Source organism: Mandrillus leucophaeus, unplaced genomic scaffold (assembly GCF_000951045.1).
Source record: "Mandrillus leucophaeus isolate KB7577 unplaced genomic scaffold, Mleu.le_1.0 Scaffold349, whole genome shotgun sequence".
Taxonomy (NCBI): Eukaryota; Metazoa; Chordata; class Mammalia; order Primates; family Cercopithecidae; genus Mandrillus; species Mandrillus leucophaeus.
Window position 1 is genome coordinate 854918 of NW_012103687.1, and position 9527 is coordinate 864444.

The 9527-nt window shown below is 54.8% G+C and overlaps 1 protein-coding gene across 1 annotated transcript in view; it reads right to left on the reverse strand.

Annotated features, from left to right (window-relative positions):
- The window catches only part of BCR (breakpoint cluster region), an 814161-nt gene that overhangs the window by 711425 nt on the left and 93209 nt on the right, over window positions 1-9527 (reverse strand). The window contains exons 5-8 of the mRNA XM_011989155.1: window positions 7555-7662; window positions 4503-4563; window positions 2977-3029; window positions 2339-2479 (exon numbers count right to left, since the gene is read on the reverse strand). Coding sequence (XP_011844545.1) covers window positions 2339-2479; window positions 2977-3029; window positions 4503-4563; window positions 7555-7662 — 363 coding nt within the window. The remainder of the gene's footprint in view (window positions 1-2338; window positions 2480-2976; window positions 3030-4502; window positions 4564-7554; window positions 7663-9527) is intronic.

Sequence of the window (9527 nt, forward strand, 5' to 3'; positions counted from 1 at the left end):
TGCCCAGCCGCACCCAGCCCTTTTTAAATTACACTTCCTCCTTGGTGGTCCTGAGATGTGGCCATGGGTAAGCATGGAAGTCAGTCCCCATGGGGACGGATGCAGGAACGAGGGCCTGGGTGCCAACTTCTAGGCAACATGGCATTTTTCTCAGTTCCCCAAAGCAGTGGATTCCAATGATCCAAGCGCCGAGAAGGCCCTTCCTTTTCTCTAGGGATGCTAAATGGCAGCTGGAGTTGCAGGGAGCAGACTTGGCACAGGGGAAGCCATGGGAAAAAGGACGCCCATGGCCACCTCCCAGGAGGTCAGAGCGCTCATAAAAGAACAGTCGGTAGAAAAGAAAGAGCAGGCGTCTCAGGAGGGTAGGGCGAGCCTGGCAGGAACCCACCCAGCACATGGAGGCTTAGGAGAAGCAAACCCAACATCCACTTAGATCTGTGTGGACTGCCCACAGGTTTGTCACAGGTTTTCTCTCCTTCTGTGGCCCTGAGCCAGGGAAGAGAACCAGGGGCAGGGCCCGGTTGTTGCTCCAAGAAGCAAGATCTGATCCCCCACCACTCCCAGGTCCCAGCCACGGGATGATCAGCTGGGGAACACCTGCACTGCTCAACGCCTCCCCTGGGAGGTGCCACGGACCCACTTCCGCCTTCAAAGGGCTGAGACTGCCAAGGAGCCAACACGGATGGCCAGGACTGCCACTAAATCATACCCATTTGGGAGCCCAGGTGCCCAATGAGGTGGGGTCATGTTCCCATCCTGCTGCAAAGACAAGGAATAGGCCCAGCTGGGAGAAGCTCTAGACCACCCAGTGGGTCGGTCCTCACGATGCTGGCATGGGACCCTGAGTCTGCCCAGCTCCAGGGCTTGGACAAGCTGGAGGGTGGAATGGAGCGGACAGCTCCTTCCTCCTCCATGCCCTTCCTGGGCCAGGCCCACCAGGAGAAACTTGACCAAGTCCCTCACTCCAGGTCAACTCTGATTAGACTCTGGGTACTCAGAGTACCATTCCCAAAGTGGTGTGCGGCAGAGGGGGCTGACAGCTGCCTGCCTGATGGCCCAGGGCAGGAGGAGCAAGCCCCATGTGCTGGGCAGGTCCACCCTATGGGGGCTCTGAGGACAGGGCCTGTGTCCTTGGCACACTGCCAACCACATGGCACACGAACAAGAAGAAAGAGTAGGAGACGGTCTTTTTGTTTTTTTTTTTTTGAGATGGAGTTTCACTCTGTCGCCAGGCTAGAGTGCAGTGGTGAGATCTCGGCTCGCTGCAAACTCCGCCTCCTGGATTCAAGCGATTCACCTGCCTCAGCCTCTCGAGCAGCTGGGATTACAGGCACCTGCCACTGTGCCTGGCTGATTTTTGTATTTTTAGTAGAGACGGGGTTTCACCATGTTGGCCAGGCTGGTCTCGAATTCTTGATCTCATGATCCACCCGCCTAGGCCTCCCAAAGTGCTGGGATTACAGGCATAAGCCATGGTGCCCAGCCATGAGGTGGTTCTCAGAGGCAACTACAGTCAGGTTCATGCCCATTCTGTGTCCTGCCTGGGCCAGACAGCTCCTGTCCCTGCATGAGACCCCTGACGCCATGGGTCAGCTCCCCTCAACTCAGCGCTACTTCTGACAAAAGCTGCTCCCCCTGGACACCGGGTCCCCAGCTTGCACGCCTCGGCCATTCTCAGTAGCTGCTACCTGCCTGGGAATGAAACAGCCTCACTATGTGCCAGGCCCCGCCCAGGAAGGCTCAGAGCGGCACGGGCACAGGCCATCCCTGCTCATCGATGACGTGCACACAGAATACGTCAGCGATAGGGGGAACGGGAAGGAGAGTCTTCCCAGAGGAAGACATGAAGTGCTTCATCCAGTCTCACATCACAGACACAAACCACGAATCCCCCTTTCTAATCCTTAAACCCGACATTAACTGTTTTTTAATGAAAGCACTCAGGAGGAAGGAGGAGGATTCCAGGCAGACAAAATGCCATCCTCCTACTCACCTCCTTCGCACAGGTCTCCTTGGCTGGGGAGCCTGAGTTGGCAAGAGTGTGGGGGATAAAAAAAGGGGTCCCTGGACATAACCCACAATGACAGAAAAGAAAAGAGGTGGCTGAGTGAGGCATGGTGATGGCTGCTGCCTGGAGAGTATGGTGCATGTGGGGTCACCCCTGCAACTGCACCCAGACACCTTCCACACGGGACTGAGTGTGCTGCCAAACTCACCAATCCCAAAAGACAAGGTCTGCTGAGGACCAGGAGGGGCTCCAGGCCTCAGGTCGAGGGTACCCTGCATGCCCCCAGCTCAGCAGGCTGGGCGGACCCAAGCCATCCCCTGCCACGCTCACCTCTCCCTTCTTCACCGTCATGGACTGCCGTCGGGGTGTGATCTCCTCGTTGATGCTGGACAGGAAGTTCTGTGAGATGCGGAGGGCATCCTGCAGCAAGGGGTGGTCAGGGTGGCTGGCAGGAGTATGCTTCAGCAAGTCCTGCCCCAGGAAGAAAGATTCGAGTTAGACACAGAGGAGCACTGACACCTGCCACTGTGTGCAAAGTGCAGACACAAAATGCAGACGGAGCCCAGAGCACCAGCTCCCTCAGTGTCACCACTGCCTCTCTCACATGGGCATGGGCTTTGCGGACAGAGCTTGTGTGAGCACCGTTCTGGAAGCAGGTCCTAGATGTGTTCCAGCAAACCCACACTGCATGCACACGGCCAAGAGGGGCTCCTCTTGGATCTAGGGCAGGGTTTCTCAACCTCAGCACTGCTGACATTTTGCGTGGAGTAATTCTTTGTTGAGGGGCAAGAAAGAGCTGTCCTTTGCACTACAGAATGTCCAACACCATCCCAGGCCTCTACCCATTAGAGGCCAGTAGCACCCCCTTGGCTGCAGCTATGACAACCAAAAAAGGTCTCAGAACATTGTTGCTGTGTGTGCCTGAGAGGGCAGTTTTGGTCCCAGTCTGGAGGGGCGCTGTGACTCACATGGAGGACCAGCGTGCTCCTTGTCACACGGTCCACAGGCTTGTAGAGTAGAGCTGTGGAGAGAGAGGGGTGGTGAGAGAGGCTGCACATGGAGAAGCACACCAGCTGCCTGACCACCCTTGGTGCAAGGGTGAGTGGGGAGGGGGCTGCCCCACCCTCCACAGGCGCCATCTCCCCTCTGCGCAGTGACCAGGGCAAGGCTAGAGCACCCACCTGGAACGCTTTAAGTCCAGGACATTTACTGCATGCAGAGTCCAGAGCAGCTGTCAGACCCAAGCCTGCACGGCTGGCTCGGTGACAACAGCTAAAAAGGCTCAGCACTGCTGCTCCTCTAGCCTGAGGTCAGGGAGCCCACCCTGGCAAGGTTGGGCTGGGGAGGGCCCCAATTCTGGAGGGAGACCTGCTCCCTGGCCCAGAGGGTAAGCTGAGCAAACCGCTTAGCTGCTCTTACCATCAATCCCGAGACATTTCAGACGCCTGACTCTGAGACGGGCAGAAACCCACTCAGATGCCAACACAACTCTTGGTTTGACAGGTTCTCTGGTGACCTGCCTGCCCGAGGACACCCGAACTCCAGAGGCACATGAGCCCCACTGCAGTGGGAGCAGCTCCCTGGCATGGCAGAAGCCCTGGCCAGCCTCAGCCACCTGTGCTTCTCCATGATGACAGTGAGCGTGGCCAATCCCAGGCACGGATGCTTACGTGTGTTCTGAGACATGCCTCCCACAACCAGCGTAAGGCACACATCGCTATTTTCATTTTGCAGATGGGGAAACTGAGGTTTGGGGCAAAAAACTCCAGGGCCTGCTGTTCTCTGCAAATGTAACTATTCACAACACCCTCACAACTAAAGTAAGAAGTGACTGATAATTCCTGATACCACTTTCCCAACAACTCTGGACTCAATCCCTGCGCAGCCACGTACAGCCTGTGCTGTGCACAGATTACTTTATGACTAAGCTTGTCATCAGCAAAAACAGAAAATAAAATCCTTTTTACAGCCGGGTGCGGCAGCTCACACCTGTAATCCCAGCACTTTAGGAGGCCAAGACACTTGAGGTCAAGAGTTCAAGACCAACCTGACCAATATGAGGGAAACCCTGTCTCTATTAAAAATACAAAAATTAGCTGGCCGTGGTGGTGTGTGCCTGTAATCCCAGCTACTCGGGAGGGTGAAGCAGGAGGATCACTTGAACCCGGGAGGCAGAGGTTGCAGTGAACCGAAACTCTGCCTCAAAAAAAAAAAAATCCTCCTTACAAGGCCACTGGGGTCAACAGGATGACATTTAAGTCAATTTAAGCAGCACCTTGTTGCTACTCTTGGTGGCGAACTGGTACTGATGGTATCCTTCCCTGCCCTCCCTGAATTGTTCTTTCCTCGTCCCCACTGTATTTGAAGAGCAGAACAGGGAAGGTGCCAAGGGGTGACCCAACTGGGCACTGTGTCTGCTTTTCCATGACGCCCCCTCTGCCAGCAGCAGCCTCCCTGACAAGGGCACACAGAGACCTCAGCATGCAGAACTCACTTTCTAGAGAGTTCTTGGTGGTTGGATCCTTGGCATCTTTGTTGCTTCTGGCTCTCAGGTTCTGCAGAGAGAAAAGCGCATGTTCGCACAGATGACAGAGTAGCTTTGATGCAGAACGTTCCCCCTTTGGCAGCAGTTTCAGCTTTCCCTCCTCACTGCAACAAACCCCAGGCGCATTCTGAGCTGAGACTGAAATCACAGGGTGTGCAGGGACACACGAGCAAGCTGAGCATGCAGGATGCCCTGGATGCTGCGGTCTACCTGGGACAGGGCTTCTCTGCCAGGGCACTGTTGACATTTTGCGCTACAAATTCTCTAAGCAGCTTTCCTGGGCACCATAGGGTGCTGAGCAGCTGCCCTGGCCTCTACCTATAGGTACAGGAGCATGCCTGCCTTCCTGCTGTTGTGACATCCAAAAATATCTCCAGGCATTGCCAAGTGTCCCTTGTGAACAAAATCATGCCTGGCTGAGATCCTCTGACACAGAGAATCCTGTAAATGGAGGCCAACAGGAGCATGCTCCTAAACACACGTCACTGTTTTCTTGGGGCAATTAGACAGCATGCAGGGGGCTGGTGGTTCAGAAGAGCACTCATATTTGGAGACGGCCAGGGCAGGCCCACCACTGCAGACTGACACTGGATTATAACTCCACCTGCCCTCTCCGGATTTGCAAGTGTACTTACTAAAAAATGAGGTGCTAAGATTCCCAGGGCAAAAGCAGGGCTTGTAAGTGAACAGCCTAGGCTGTTTTGATACAACTGCGTTGAAAGCATCACAAAAGAAATGTAGAATAAAAGATCCTGTGTGCCTAAAATCCTCTGGGAAGGAGCTGAGATTAATTTCTGGTACTAAGCTTCTGAACAAAAGCATAAACAGCAGAGACGGAAGAGGTTCTGAGGTTGCTCTGCCAACCTCTTGTGCTGCAGGAAACATCTCAAGACCAAAAGACAGTGTTTTCCAGCTCACTGGGGCCAAACGCTGCCATGCACTTTGGTACCTTTCCTGAGAGTTTAACAGCCCTCGCAGTGATTTTTCCTCTGTACATCTGACTCAGCAGTTCCCAAAGGGTGTGAGGGGGTGGGAGAGCCACACAAAAGACTGCAAAAACCAGGTGCTGGGCTCACACGAGCCTGGGAGGCGGCCCACGTATCCGTGGACAGTGCTATGCTTGGGAGTTATCTAGGAGCTCCAGGAACACCTGCCTCAAGAAAACTTATGAGTTTGGTTTAACCCTGTATTTCCCAAACTGGCCTGACTCCCAAAGCCCTTTTCATGTAATTCTTATTACCCACTGTCTGGAGAGCTGGCGTTCCATGGAACCAGTTCTAATGATGCTGCCCATCTCTCAGGACTGTCCCAGGAGAAGATGGACACTACTCCACTCCTTCCCGTACTTGAGGGTGATCCTCGAACTCCCATGCCTGAGCACTGACCCCCTACACCTCCACAGGGCTTGCTGCTTTCTCTTCCTTGAGTTTGACTCTGCTGTCTTTGGGTGGCTCCAATTCTTCTGGGTCTTTTTTGAAACACCGAGAACAAAGTGCAAGTCGCCCTGACGGTGCAGGTGCCACAAACCTTCACGGTGGGTCGGTTTGCAGCTGGTCCTGAGCCCCATCCCACTCCCCGCATTTCAGCCACAGCTCAGAATCCACCGGTGCATGGTTGGTGGGACCACGTGATCCCCAGGTGGCGTCCCATGGTGTTTCCTCCCTCCTCTGCAGAAACCTGTCCAGGTGAACTTAGACTTGTCCACCTAACTGTAACCTGCTCTTAAAAAATCAGGTCCCTGATTTGTCAGGGTCACTTGAAATTCGGTGCCATCATTCCAGCTGTTGGGGAGGAGGGTTGCTAGTTTAATGAAAAAGGAAAAGAGAATAGATTGAATGGTCCAGAGGGAGTCTGGCAGTGGGGAGGGAGCTGCAGCCCCAGATGCATGCAGAGCCTGTTACCAGCAGCACCTGGCGGAGCAGGGTGCCCCACAGACTCTGGAGGAACAGGGCGGCAGGTACTGTCACCACTGGAGACATCAGAGCGAAGCCCGTGATGCTCCATCCTGCAATAAACAATAAGACGGCACAAAGCCTCAGGAACAAAGCCTAGGGGTGACAGCTGAGGGTGTGTCCCAGCAAGGGTGACCGCATTCACTCCCTATTTCTAGTGCGCATGTCTCTTTCTAACCCTGCGGTTCTCACCTGGAGGGCTTTCTCCTCAGAACCCTTGCTGGGTGGGGGAAAGCCAAGTCAGAAGGCAAAGCTACAGTGAGATGGGGGGCTCATGAAGCAGCAAGGGACCCCGAAGAGGAAAACAATGCAGAGTGGCCACCAGGCAGACAGGCTGGGGAAGGGCAGGAAGAACCCCAGTCTGGAGAGTGCAGACCCAGGGGTGCGGCTGGCTTCTGCCTGAACGGCCCATTCATGGTCTCTGTTTCTGAATGAGTCTTTCGAGGCCCTGGGTGCTAACACTGCATGGTTTGAGGTTTCAGCTTCCTGGGGCTAAATGCAGGCAGGGAGTCAGCAGCCTCTCAGACCCAGGGCCTGGGGTAGGGCAGCTCCAACCTGTCGCTTTGCTCCTGCATGTGGGTCTACAAAGCACAGGTGACATGAGCCCTCGCCCCATGGCACTAGCCCCTCAATGCTTCCTCAATGCTCTCAAGGTCTGGCAGGCTAGAAAAGGAAAAGTGGGACACCTCCAGGCTTGCCTCCAGTGGCAGGTACAAAGTCAGCCTCAGGACTCCTGTGGTGAGAGCTGTTAACGGGCAGAACTACAGACACCCCTCACTGCAGACAGACAGTGCAGTGTCCCTGGAACCCAGCCAACCCCCAGAATCAGGCCCTCGCCCCTGGGGAGGCCGGACACCCTGTGGGCTGCTCCTTCTGTCTGGGCACAACAGCATCCCCAGCATAGCGCTGACGCAATGAACCCAACAGAATCTGGAAACACCTGTGGTTCACGACCAGATCTTGATCTGGTGCACTCTGTTCTCCTGGGGAGGTGGAGGGTACAGGTGGGAGTCAGCGGTGCACCTGTCTGAAGAGCATCAAGGCATTACCTCAGAGATTTCTGCAAACTGAGCATTGGCCTGACAGCACTTCTCAGCCATTTCCATGGCAACTCCGTAGTTGTCCACAAAGGCCCGGTACACACCCAGCTGGCTGGCCTGAGGGGGAGGAAGGAAGAAAGAGTGGGACAGGTGCTGCTGCTCCCCCACCTTTCAGAAGAGCAGGCTCCTGTGCACAGCTCTGCAGAAACTCCAGGGGCAGCAGACGGCTCACAGGCTGCAGAGGCCTTGGCACTTCCATGCTGCTCCCTCCCACCTGCTTCCCTCCCCACGCACCCAGCACACTTCCCGCTCCCAAAATGACATGCTGAGAAGTGACTCACAGCACCAGGCAGGTAACAGTTCCCTTCCAGAGCTACTTATTCCTCCCACCCCATTCGCTGAAATGGTGCCATGAGCGGCAGCTGAAGTTCAAGATTGTCAGTGAATCTGGACAAGTGTCTGCACGCAGCACCTTCTCATTCTGGCTGCAGGAGTGTACCCTGGAAACGGAGGTCACCCCCCATCCCACCCATGGTGTTCCACGCCATGTCCAGTCCCTTCAGACGCATAAGAAATGCCAAGTCCGGCTGCTTTTGCAGAGGAGAGCCTCCTGCTGCACAGACACGATCCCATCCTGGGCCTGGTGAGGGTGCTCAGGTGTCATGCTGCACACCTGGCGGGGGGAGACTGGCTGTAAGGCGAGAGGTGTTCTGTTTGTTCTTTATGAAACCAATGGCAATAAGAGCGCTCCTCACTGCTCAGACACGCACTCAATTCAGCAACAATTTGCCTTGTGTGTGAGTGCGGCAGACACCTCCCTCTCTGGGCCCCACAACACCTTTATGGGCAGCGAGGGAAAAACCAGCAAACCCAGGCCTGGGGAGTGTAAGGGCAGACCCAGGGGACACACTGGTTAGGGTTGGAGACTCCCACTGTAGTTGACTGCAAGCTGGAAGCCCAAGGCATTCACGGCTCCTGGCATTTGTTTTGTGTCAAACCTAAATTTTATTTCCATGTGCATTTGCATCTATATTGAATTTTATGTTTCTACAGATGACAATCCCAGATGCTGGATAAACCAGGCACCCTTGGCACTGTCTGATATTCTGGCCCTGCTCCCTACAGGGGCTGCAAGAAGGGGCTTAGAGTGTATGAGGAAAGGGTAGCAGCCAGAAGACACCTGCCAGGCCCCTGCCATGCTGACCACCCGGAGGAGTCCTTGCGTCCTCCAATTCTAGGTTCTTCCTCATCCATGCAGTGATGAGGCCCAGAGCTCTTCCTTCTTTCCCTCCTCTGCAAGTCACTGAGTGCCTCCCAGTCAAACTAAGGGCCTGCTTTAGGCCTTGTCACCACAGTGGTAAACAACTCAGACACAGCGCTGCCCTCCGAAGCTGGTGTTCTAACAGGAGAGTGCTTATAAACACATGCATGAATACACACAAGGAATGTAATGGCAGATGGTTACAAGCGGGACAGGGGCTGAGAGTGACGAGGCTGCTTTCAAGAATGTGGTCAGGACCAGGACAGCCTCTCAGAAGAGCTGACAGCTGAGCAGGGTCTCGGGGGTCTTGGGAGAAGGACTCCTTTCAAGACTTTTCCTCCCTCCTGCTCCAGGAGCTCACATCTTCCAGGTGGCTTGTGAGAAGTTCTAAGCAATTCCTTCCCACATTTTTCGCTAATCAAAAACGTGCCTCCGGTCTGATGCACTGAGAAGCACACAGCCTCGCTGCTGTGGTACTGTTACACAGAACGTGAAGCTATTCCTGAGGAAACTGGCAAACCCGAGGAGGTCTGTGCTCGGTCAAGGTTGGCTGGGCATGGCAGCTCATGCCTGTAATCCTAGCACTTTGGGAGGCCAAGGCAGGCAGATCACTTGAGGTCAGGAGTTCAAGAACAGCCTGGCCAACATGGCAATACCCTGTTTCTACTGAAAATACCAAAATTGGCCAGGCGTAATTGCAGATGCCTATAATCCCGGCCAC